Consider the following 12739-nt stretch of genomic DNA (forward strand, 5'->3'; position numbering starts at 1 on the left):
CAATGTAATTAGGAATTTTAGCGTAACTATGGTTAACTAATGATGTAATGACTAATTTGACCCTAATGGCAGACCTGATTTTCCCTCCAAATCGATTTCCCCTTCTTATATTTATCAAATCGATTTCCCCCTTTCTTATGAACCCTAATTTTCACGATTTCCCCAAATTCTTCCTGTAAAGGCAATGAAGAACAGTCGTTCATCTTCTTCAGTGAAGCCAATCACCATGGATGATAGGATTGCTTGGGTTAAGCATATGCGCTGCGACTGTGTTCCCCCCCAAGTGGCTGCGGTGAAGATTTCAGAAACCACGAAGAACCCTAGAAGACTATTTTTCAAGTGCAGAGGATGCGATTTTTTTGCGTGGTTGAAGGAGGAGGATATAATAAGGGTTGGTGATGAATTGGAAGTTGAACAAGGTGGTATTGCTGCTGTTACTTCAAGGCTGGATGATTTGGTGAATTTCATCAAACTAATTGTGAAGATGGCTTTGATTATGTATTTTATTATTATGTTATTTGTTGTTTCTAAGTGATGAATTAGGTTTAGTAGTATGAATTAGAATGTTGATGTTGGAGGTTATGCCTTAGGTGAATGAATGAAAACTGATGTACTTTGGTTTGCTTAATGAATGATGAATGAATAAAATTGGTACTACTTTTGTCTGCCAGATCATATATGTGTTTGCAATTTTGGTACTTCATAATGCTGATATTTCATTGATTTTCCAAAAGAAAAACATTACATCAACCCATAAGCTTAATGATTTGTCCAAAAAAACAGCATTTGACATCTTGAAACACATAATATTGAAGTTTGACACATACAGTCAACTAAGAAGCAAAAAATCATGAACTATTTTGAGCAACTACTCCTAAGACACTAGGATGCAGGCTGTGATGCTGAGATCCCTCCTTTAGCTCTCTTTGACCTTGGTGAAACTCTTAGTGGCTGTGATGCTGAGATAGGTCCCAATCTCTGGTTCCTTGGTGAGACTCTTAGTGGCTGTGATGCCACTGTTGCTGGTTCAGGTTGGCTCATAAATGCCCCTTTTCCCTTCCTGTTTGTTTGCTTTTTGTTGGTCTGACCTGCAGAGCTTTCACCATGGGCCACCTTTTGTTTACCAGTCAAGCCACCTTGGCAGGTTTGTGCATTATGCCCAAATTGTTGGCATTTGCTGCACTTGACAGTCCTGGACCTCTTCCCTTTGGCTTGCTCACCCTCTTCCCTCCTCCTATTCCTTGCAGGTCTACCTATTCCTCTTTTCATAGCTGGTGGGGCAATCTCTTGATAAGGACTGTCAGGCCATTGCTCCACATCTGGTATGGCCTTGATAGAGTTGCCATAAGCCATTTTATACCTTGTGACAGAATACCACTCACTGATGTAGAACCTAGGGTCTTCATTTGAGTGAAAAATGGCCCTCATGGCATGTTTGCAAGGCAATCCAGTAAGTTGCCAAGCATTACATGTACATGTCTTCTCTCTCAGGTTGACTGGAAGCACAGATCTTCCATCAAGTATTTCAAATTCTCCATCTCCAGACTTCAAACTTTTGCATGTCCTTGATTCATGGCTAATAACTTGCATCCTTTTCATGATATTAGGACACACATCATCTCTCCAGTTGTCACATGCCTCCCTTCTGGTGGCCATTCTAACCATGGTGACTCTCCTAATACCTACATTAACAGCAATGGTAAATAGATAAGCACTCGCTGCTGTTGAATTAACACTAAATCAAATAAATAAGGTAAGGGATGTTGAATACCTTCAAGCAGAGTAAGGAATGGTCTGCATCTATCAATGCCTAAGGTAGAATTAAAGCTTTCTACAAAGTTTGATTTGTTAATATCACACTTCACATCTGGATTGAAAGCATGCTTTGACCATCTTGATTGTGGTCCAAGATGTGACAGCCAAACAAGAGCTAGGGGATTGGCCTTCTGCAATGCTTCCATTGCCTTTTTGAAGGTGAATGGATTGAATGCTCCAGCAGCCTTCCAGAATAATTGGAACATCAACAAACCAGGAAATTCCTTCTTAAAGTTCTTCACCAAGTGCTTGTAGCAGTATCTTCTGCCTACTTTTATCCATAATTCACTAATGGCAGGATCAATACCCTTCAGAGCCAAACAAATGTATTAGTGTCTAACTTATACAAACATACAGAAGCAATAACAAGCATATTAGGGGCATATGAGTATACCTTTTGCCTATCACTTATTATGCACCAATTATCACCCCTGCCACTTGGTTCTAAAGCATTTTTCAAGTGATACAGAAAGAACTTCCAGTTGTCAGCATCTTCAGCTCCTACTATTGCCCATGCTATAGGAAATATCTCATTATTTCCATCAAGAGCAACTGCAGACAATAAGACCCCACCATAGTTGCCCTTGAGATGAGCTCCATCCACTCCAATTAAGCTTCTGCATCCAGCATTCAACCCATCTATTGAAGCCTTAAAGGCAATGAATATGCTACTGAACACCATGGGCCTGTCAGGACCTACATTCTTCCATGCACAGTGTGCTAATGAACCTTGATTTAGCTGCTTGATAACATCACAGTACATAGGAAATTCCTTGTAAGAGACATCATGGCCACCATGAATTTCAACTAAGGCCTTTATCCTGACCCTGTGCATTGTGCTTTGTGCCATAGTCACTCCATACCTTTCCCAAAGTAACTCATTCAAGGCCTTGGCAGGAACATCATTGTTTGCCTTATATCTTCAAGTAAGACTCTCATAGCCCACTTCATATTAACCATACTATTTCTTGTCTCCAGTCCTGCACATGTATGCTCTAGGTTTTGTATACTTTTAATTACCCAAGTGCACTCATCTGGAAGAACAGAGGCATGTAATCTCCAGCCACAGTTCACATCAGAGCATCTACAACAATACCTCTTGTTGCTAGCCCACTCAACAACTACTGCAAATCCACACTGGATGCAGTAATCCCTCACAACATCCCTGAGATGTTGCTTGTCCATAAACAGCTGCCATGGCTTGAGAACTATTTTCCCAAAGCCCTCATCCTTATACACCTCTCCATTATTATATAACTTTGTTAAATAGTTGTCCTGTTCATTCTCACACTCAAATATTTCATCCTCAAAGGGATCATAACTGTCTTCAATCATTGGCCCATACTCATCCTTAGGCAACTCATCTTCATCATCTAAACTCACATTTTCTGACTCATCACTCATGTCTTCATCAGCAAACCCTCTACTAGGACTAAAGCCATCATCTTCACTGTCACCCTTATCACCAACTAAAGCCAGACTGGTAGTATCATTGTCTTCACCTAAGCTAACAGTAACATCCCTTCTCCTATTCTGATCCCCAGTTTGTTGTTCACTATCCCCCCCACTTGTACTTGTGCTAATCACAATCCCTTTTCTCTTAGCAGTTGTTCTAGGCACTCTCTTTTGAAAAAAGGCAGACACTCTTGATGAATTAGATGATTGATTCTCACCTGAGTTACCCCTAGGTCCAAACTGACCAATATTTTGCAAAGAAGGTATCATAGACTGTGTAGATGGTTGGGCTTGGGTATTTTGTGTGATGATATCATGAGGCAGTTGGTATTGATTTTCATTTGGGTCAGCAGTTTGGTCATCTTCATGAGGTTGAATTTCTTGGTCAGTTAGCCATGGTGTAGGGGAAATGTTGAACCAATTCTCCAAGGCATTCCCTCTTCCCCTCCCTCTGTCAGAAGATCTACCTCTCCCTCTCCCTCTACTCCTACCTCTGCCTCTCCCTCTCTCAGATGCTCTCCCTCTCCCTCTCCCTCTTTCATTCCCTCCCCCCCTCCCTCTACCCTTAGGTTGAGGGTTTGCTTCCAAATCAGCTTGTAAATCAGCCCATGTTTGATCTGGATCATAATTTAAAACCACAGGTTTACTCACAGATTCACTCACTTTGTTTGACTGTCCTAGAGCCTTCACATGTCTATCAAAGTCAGCCTTGCTAACTACTACAGCTTCCACATTCTCAGGTTGCTTATTCTTCCTAGGTGTGAGTTTTTTGGTATTTCTATTTGATGGTTCAGCTACTACTTTAGCTACTGGTTCAACTACTGGGTTAGCTACAGGTTCAAGGACTGGATTAGCTACAGGTTAAGCTACATGTTGCTTTCCACTCATTAATGATCTTGCAGCTGCAACAACCTTACTGTCTTTAAGACCATCCCCAACCCATATGTATATCTCACTTTTTTCAGGCAAATTACCAAACATCTTCATCAAATCAGCATCACTTAGAAGAGCTACATGCTTCATTTTATACACATACTGAAAACTGGGGTTTTGTGGTGTTTCAATATTATTCTCCTTAGCTTTTTCCCAATACTCTATAATAAGGTCTATCAAGTTAACCTTATCAACATCATCAACCACAACAGACACATTAACACCCCTATACTGAAATTGTAGCACAATTTTATCAACCATTCTGCATCAATCAAACCAAACAACATCCAAAAAACAATTGTATAAGAATCTGCCCTAAATTACATACCAATCCAACAATAAACAACAAATTACCACATAATCAGAACCCTAAACAAGTAAAAAAGTGAACTTTAACAATTAACATAATCAATCAAACAAATATAACCAATACCATCAACCACATTTCAAATCCAACCCCATTAACCAAAAAACAGAGCATACATAAACCTTATATGCAAAAAAACACATACCTGGCTTCAATTTTGTCTAAATGGTGGGATTTTCCCAAAAAGTTTGAACTTTGATGCAGATCGTCTTACCCAAAACCGAATTCCACTCCCCGCAATTCACGAACAAAACCCCTCACACCGTCTTCAATTTTCCCTCAGAATGTGTTTAATCACCACTACCAACTACAAATAGTAACCCAGATCAATTGTTTAAAAGAGCCCTAAACTTTTTACGGAAAAAAATCCAATTGCACCTTGAAGAGAAATTGAGCAATCATCAATGTCGAATGCAGAGTGATGAAGAAGGCTGAACGTTTAAAGTCAAGGAAGGAAATGATTTGACATTTGTGGTTGGGGGTAATTAAATGGGGGTATTTTAGGCATCACAGCTTTTTTTTTTACTTAGAATGGTTAACCATGGTTAAGAAATGCCTAATTACATTGCTTAATGTTACCAATGACTAAACTTTTTAAAATATAGTTCACCAAGGATAATAACTTTTTTTGCATTTTACCACTGAGAATTTTTATTATTAGAGGTCTACCAAAGAGAATTTCCCTTAAATTTTTTATGATGTTATTTTTCAAGGAAAAAAGAGAAAACACAAAAAGAATTTGACGAAATTTTTTTTTGGTGCGGATGTGACACGTGTACTTTTAGGATAATTCAAGTGATTACTTTAATATATAGTACATAGTATAGATTATTATTATTATTATTATTATTATTATTATTATTATTATTATTATTATTATTATTATTATTATTATTATTATTATTATTGTTGTTGTTGTTGTTATTATTGAAAAATAACAAAAACCTACAAAGTCATTCGACTTACAAGAAATTAGTGGGGAGCCGACATACAATCTGGGCCCCCACCCCTCTAGCTATAGCTAACCCGATTATGTTAAAGATGTGAGCAGCTGCACGAGCACCAATATCCTGAGTCTTAGTGAACGCCTGAACCTGCTTCAGCAACGCAACAACATCCTTATCTAATTCCCCCAATGAAGAAAAGGAGAAAGGAAGAAAGCCATAGCCAATAGCCCTACAACGCGCCCCATACTTGTCTCGCTTCCGCTGAGGCGCAGCCAACACAACACGACCAGGAACGAAGTCAGACAACCTAGATTATGTCAAAGGGAAGACCCCGTCAAGTCATCACATACATCAAGGCCTCTATCCCAGGAATAAAGCAACACATCTGTAGGTCGAACAACCCTATAGTTCCCTCCAGTTAACCCAACGTTAACCTTCTTTCTTGCAAAATTCCCAGATCGAAAACAAAATCAACAAGGGTATCACGAACAACGTTATGCCGATGTTTAATACCCACTATCTCAACATAAGACACTGCATGATCCCCATAAATATCTCCATCGAAAACCCTTGAGCAAGCAGAACACGGTGTCGAAACAAAGAACAAAGGAATACCCAACTAGTAGCATAGGACACAACGGTAAGCCTCACCAATCATAGTTTGACCCAAACCCGATATCGGGACTGCCCACAACCAGGCAGAAGTGTGATCCCCCTGCCGGGACTTCCATAAGGCAACCTGACGCAGAGATAAGGAGAATGTGGATTTTGCATATGCAGGGAACAAAGGAATATTCCCTCTATTTTTTTGTAAAAAAATTAACCTTCGTGAAATATATGTCTGCCAATTTCTTCATGAGTTTGGGGGCAGTAATCTCACTAGGGTTACTCATAAGGTCAGTCTCCACAATCCTATTTAAAAGACTAAGAGCATCATCGAAGGCTGGTCCCGGACCAATAATACCAGAATTGCGAAGAAGCGTAGCCTGAAGACCAATAGACTGCAAACGCGACGCAAGGAAACATAGTTCCAAACATCACCTGCGGAAGAAACACCCAGTCCTCCATAAGCAAAAGGTAAGGTGGCAACTCACCATTGCCAATCACCAAAACCAAGACCCAAAGCAGTTATAATGCGCTCCAAAGAAGCCCGAAGGGCCACATCAAAAGAAAGCTGGGCCGCTTCAAAAAGACGACGGGGACAAGTGTGCATAGAAAAGTAGAGTTTGAAACCCCAGCACACGCATGAAGTAGTAACAACTCACATTGGGGATCATCAAGCTAGCTTAGTAACAGCATCCATTAGCACAATGGTCTTCGACACTCTCTGCAAAACAAGCTCACCACAAAAAGAGGTATCCGCACTGATAGGACCACCAAGCAACTTAACATCATGCATAGGACGAGCAATATCAGGAGGAAAGACACCTACAAGACGACTACATGGGTCCTCCGTGGGCCAGAAAACTCCGTTTTCTCAACGTTTACATGGAGGCCGAGACGAGGTCCCTCTACCAAAATCAACTTCAAAACCTTTCCTACCACCAAGGTGTCACCAATAATAGTACCATCATCTAAATACCAAGCCTGCAAACATAAGTCAAAAGTATCCCTATTTCGGCACATTAACGGATGGAGAACCAAAGCAAAAAGCAAAGGTCCAAGAGGATCACCCTGTTGCACTCCTTGACATGACCATAAGGTATGCTCCCTATAAAACAACCTAGCTAGAGAAGAGTAACAGAATTCAACCAACGCGAGAGAGCTAGATTTCAGAGACGAACCTCATGCAACAAAGCCGTACGATCAACCAAATTAAAGGCATAATGGAAATCCCCCAGCAACATAGAGAGGCCAACACCATCACCACAAGCCTCAACCAAATGATTAACAACATGAAGAATAGCCTTACCACTCGCTGGCACCCAAACACCAAACTGAAGACCTTCTAAATAGCTTTCCAAACATGGACCAATTAAAGCAGCCCCAACCTTTGAAACCAGGCGCCTCCAAATGGTACCCACAGCAATAGGCCGAATGCCACCACCAGGCTCAACAGGTGGCGTGAGAGGAGCACTTACAATATATGCTCCCGACTCAGCAGGACATTTCCCAGCGAGAAAGAGATTAACCACCTGCGTAATAAAGTCCACCAACTAATTTGAAATAGCAATAGCAGCACCACTCATGCAATCCAAAAGGTGTTGAGCACACAAGCCGTCTCTACCGCATGATGTACCATGCAGAAAACCCCTAATCTTGTCCAAAACAACAGCAGGAGTAGCAATAAGGTGTTGATCAACGGGGATATCCGGTAAGATAGGAACCAGAAAGAAAGGGTGCTTAGCTTGAAAATCTGCAAGAGTAGCATCATTGTAATGGGCAAGACCAAAAGACGAAAGAACCCTAACTGCAGCTGTGTAATGTCCGTCACCAATCTTTCTCTTACATTGCTTAATATTACGCTCAGACAAATCATGGTCATCATCAGCATCCAACAAAGGTGGAGACACATCAGCCTCTGGTCAACTGCAGAATTTGCTTCGCTCTGTGATCAACTGATTAATTTTCATAAATCCTCCATAGTTTTTTCTAAATATGTTACTAATCGAAACAAATCTAATTTGGCAAGCTATTCTAATATGACCCCTAAATCTTTCCTTGGACGTTATTTAGGTGTGTTTTTTTAACTCTACAACGTTCAATAAGGATAATTTCCAGCACCTCCTTTCTAAGGCCGATCAAAAAATGAACTGTTGGTCTTCCAACTTAGTATCCAAAGCTGATAAGGTTTTTCTTATTCATAGTCACCTTGAGGCTATACCCTCTTATGCTATTACCACTGCTCATTTACGTACTTGTGTTACTTCGTCTCTTGATGAAATAGATAGGGATTTTTTTGGGAAACAATCCCCAACAAAGAAAGGCTTACCCATGATTGCTTGGGAGTTGGGGTACTATATGTCAACCTAAATTGCAAGGAGGCCTTAGTCTTCGTAATTCGGACGCTATATATTAACTATGCTTTCTTAGCCAAAATTGGTTGGAAAATTATGTCTGATCCGACTAACCTATGGGTTCAGTCTGTCACTGCTAAATATTTACGCAATTCTCATTTCCTTACTTACCTTAGTCAACCCAAGGACTCATGGATTTGGAAGAAAATTCTACATATCCTCCCTCTCTTAATACGAGGACTTCGCTGGATAGTAGGTAATGGCTCTTCTGTCGTTTTTTGGGTAGATATATGGTGTGCTCACACCTATCTTATTGCGCTTCTCAATCTAGATCCTGATCAAACTGCAAATATCGATGTCACGGTTGATATGTTCATCAATGATAACAATACTTGGGATGTCCGTCTCCTTCTTATTATTCTTCCTAATACCACAGTTCAAATTATTCGAGGAATCCCCCTCCCCTCCTTCCCTGTTCCAGATGAACCGTGTTGGGGTCTTTCTAAAGATGGCTAATTTACTATAAAATCTGCTACTTGGCTTGCTCACTCCCATGTTCATCCTTCCTATAAATGGGAATTTAGTTGGATTTGGAAATTGGATATATATTCCCCCTAAATTAAAATTCAGATTTTCCTTTGGCAAATCCTCCATAATAGTCTCCCTACCCATCATACTTTATCTTCCCGTCATATTGATGTCCCTAGTTTTTGTGCTCTTTGTACTAATCACCTTGAATCCTCAGGATCGTTTATTCCTCTCTTGTCCCTTTTCTATATTATGGAACTTTGGTATTCTTCCTCCGTCTGCCAGTGGCTTGGTATCCTCCCTCAGATTACTCAGATCCATGATTTATTTTGCTTTCTTAAAGTCACTTCATCTAGATTCCTTCCTAAGATAGCTATCTTGTTTTGGAGTATTTGGAAACATCGTAATGTAGTTATTTTTAAGAATTCTTCTACTAATTTTTGTGCTCTTTGTACTAATCACCTTGAATCCTCAGGATTGTTTATTCCTCTCTTGTCCCTTTTCTATATTATGGAACTTTGGTATTCTTCCTCCGTCCGCCAGTGGCTTGGTATCCTCCCTCAGATTACTCAGATCCATGATTTATTTTGCTTTCTTAAAGTCACTTCATCTAGATTCCTTCCTAAGATAGCTATCTTGTTTTGGAGTATTTGGAAACATCGTAATGTAGATATTTTTAAGAATTCTTCTACTAATATTCATAGTGTTTTTGTACAAGCTTTCTCTTTGTTTAAGGAATGGGGATCTCGCTCACTTCTTGATGCCATCCATAGACATACTATTGCATCACCTCCGCCACCTCCTCCTACCGCCCTCCCATCATCTCTTGGGCTCCTTCTCCATTACGTTTTTGTAAACTTAATTTTGATGGCTCAGCCAATCAGAATTCTGCTACTTTAGGTGTGGTCATTCAAGAGTACAAGACAACCTGGGTAATCATGTGGCCAGTCGTACCTATAATTTAGGCTCTTGTCCAGCCTTCCTTGCAGAAGCTATTGCCCTTTGCAATGGACTCCATCTTGCTAGGGAATATAGTATTTCCGATATTTTTTATTGAAAGCCGTAACACCCCAATAATTCTCCCTTTTTCAAACCACTTAATTTAACTAAAATAGAGGAGAACCATTGGCATGTACCGCCACATGTTAAAACGTTAAGGCTTTATCAAAGTATCGCAGCGGAAAAATCCAACTTAAATCTTAAAATAATTTAGTAAAGAAACCAATAAGTCAAAGCTTACAAATTGGAACCATAAAGACCCTTATTTAAAGCCAAACCAATATTTAAAACCCAAATCATAAATGAAATAACAAAATATAAATAAGTTCAACACAAAGAACGAATACTCTCAATTACACTAATCGATCCAATTATTACACTTATAATATTGGGGAGCAGTATTGCACAGGTTAGCTTGATGATGTGAAGTTTGAGGATTTGGCAAACGCATTGTCAAGGGATTAGTGTGATTTGGGTAGCTTTAGGAAGGACGTATAGGATAGATTATTTCTTTCTATATGAATTGTAATTAATTCTTTTTTTATTCTTGTATGAAGTGAATATGCAAGTTATTTAATTGTGTATGTTTTATGTAATCGTGCAAACTTTAATGTGATCACCTAGTATCATGTTTAAGGATTAAAGCATGTAATATGGAATGATATGTGATAATTTGTGCTATGTGATATGTGTAAATAAACATTATGTGAAGCTTGTAATTATGTGACTATTAATATCTGTTTATTTAATTATGTTAATGCTTAGGTTTTGGTGGGGATTGAATCAAGCAAATTATTTTTATTTGTTTTTCTTGTTTGTTGGAATGATTAAAATTTAATAATCATTTCCTTTAAAAGTGATTTATTAGGAGCGATCGTGTGGCCTTGTCCACCTTTCTACCTTAATATATATATTTGATGATCATGAATGCAATGTGTTATGCAAGTAAAGTTCTTTTGTGTCGACGTTGGCCTAAGAGTGCGTTATACTTCTAGGCAGAGAAGGAGGATGGCTAAGAATGATGCTTTAGCTGATGCCATTAGGCTACTAGCCGAAAACTTGAATCAAACCGCAATGATAATCTTGATCCCGCTGGTGAGATGTTCAAGAAGCTTGCTCAGGTTAAGCCACCATACTTTAAGGGAGGTGGAGATCCAACTTTTCTGGAGAACTGGGTTAGGGAGTTTGATAAGATTTTTGCTTCTTTGAATTGCCCTGAGAATATGAGAGTTGACCAAGCTGCCATGTATTTGAAGGATGAGGCAGATATTTGGTGGAGGGATAATGGAAATGTGCTTCGTGCTGAGGCTAATTTTGGTTGGGAGACTTTCAAAACCAAACTTAGGGAGAGGTTCTATCCACCATTCCTAAGGAAACAAAAGGCTCAAGAGTTCATTAATCTGCAAATGAACAACATGTCGATTACTGAGTACTATAACAAGTTTATGAACTTATCGAGGTTTGCTCCAGAAGTAGTACCTAATGAGGAGTTGAAGGCTCAAAGATTTGAACAAGGTTTGACTAAGCAGTTACAAAAGGACTTGGATGGAAAGACCTTTAAGACTCTTGATAAGGTTTATGGGAGAGCAGCGCACCTGTACAGTCTGAATGTCAGGAGTGCGCCTGAGAGTGGAAGTGTTAGAGAAAAGCGAAAGGATTTCAGGAATTCGAGTAACCAAGGCAACTTCAAGAAGCCAAGGAACGAGAATTTCCAGAATAGAAATTTTTAAAACAATAAAGGATCGTCTAGAACTACTGGCCAAGCTGAGAGGCATTACAACTACAAGAGGTGTGGCAAGGATCATCCTGGAAAAGGATTGTGATGGGAACTTGGTGTGTAGGTTCTATAACAAGAAGGGCCATAGGGAGTTTGAGTGTTTCTCCAAGCTGAAGAAACAAGGGAATGGAAACAAGTTTACTCCAACAAGTAATCAAGGACGGAGGGAATTCGAATGGTCAAAATGGGAATGCAAAGAACGGAAATGTTGGCAACAACAACTCCGGGAATCAAGAAAAGAATGTCACCCCAGGTCGTTTGTCTGTAATAAGCAAGAAGGAAGCTGAAAGGTCTTCTGATGTTGTCACTGGTAACTTTTCTATTCATTCTATTTCTGTTAAAGCTTTGTTTGATTCTGGAGCACCTATTCTTTTATTTCTAGTTATGTTGTGAAACAATTAGGATTAGTTGAACCGAACTCAATTGACAAGCCTATTAGTATACCTACTGGCGAAGTTGTGAGGTGCACCAACACGCATAAGGGTTTACCTTTGAGGATTGGAGAGATTGATTTTCCATCCGATCTTATAGAATTTGAGTTGGGTGACCTTGATGTTACTTTGGGAATAGATTGGTTGTCTACTTATAAAGCTAAGATTGATTGTGAGGTACAGAAGGTTTATTTAAGGAGTCCTTTGGGAAAAATTGTCTTACAGACGTTTTGGGACACCAAAAGGTATTGGGATTATTTCTGTAATGAAGCTGTCGAAACTTGTGAGTAAGGGGTATCCTTTGTTTTTTTTTTTTTTGTGCAATACTTGGAAATGAGTAATAAGGTGAATGTGGAAGATGTGCCAATTGTGAATGAATTTTTGGATGTATTTCCTGAAGAGATTTCTGGGATGCCACCAAAAAGGGAATTGGAGTTTACAATAGATTTGGTTCCTGGAACGGCAACGATTTCTAAGGCACCATATAGAATGGCACCTGCTGAGATGGGGGAGTTGAAAGTGCAACTGCA

General features: G+C 39.5%; 1 protein-coding gene across 1 annotated transcript; it reads right to left on the reverse strand.

Moving 5' to 3' along the window:
* Positions 1 to 882: 882 nt before the first annotated feature.
* On the reverse strand, positions 883 to 2665 carry LOC145603988 (uncharacterized). The gene is made up of 3 exons (XM_081659950.1): positions 2210 to 2665; positions 1772 to 2123; positions 883 to 1682 (listed from the first exon to the last, which is right to left on the reverse strand). Exons 1-3 carry the CDS (start codon positions 2663 to 2665, stop codon positions 883 to 885), a joined length of 1608 nt encoding a protein of 535 aa, XP_081516076.1.
* Positions 2666 to 12739: the final 10074 nt, after the last annotated feature.

Source organism: Chenopodium album, chromosome 22 (assembly GCF_948465745.1).
Source record: "Chenopodium album chromosome 22, dcCheAlbu1.1, whole genome shotgun sequence".
Classification (NCBI taxonomy): Eukaryota; Viridiplantae; Streptophyta; class Magnoliopsida; order Caryophyllales; family Amaranthaceae; genus Chenopodium; species Chenopodium album.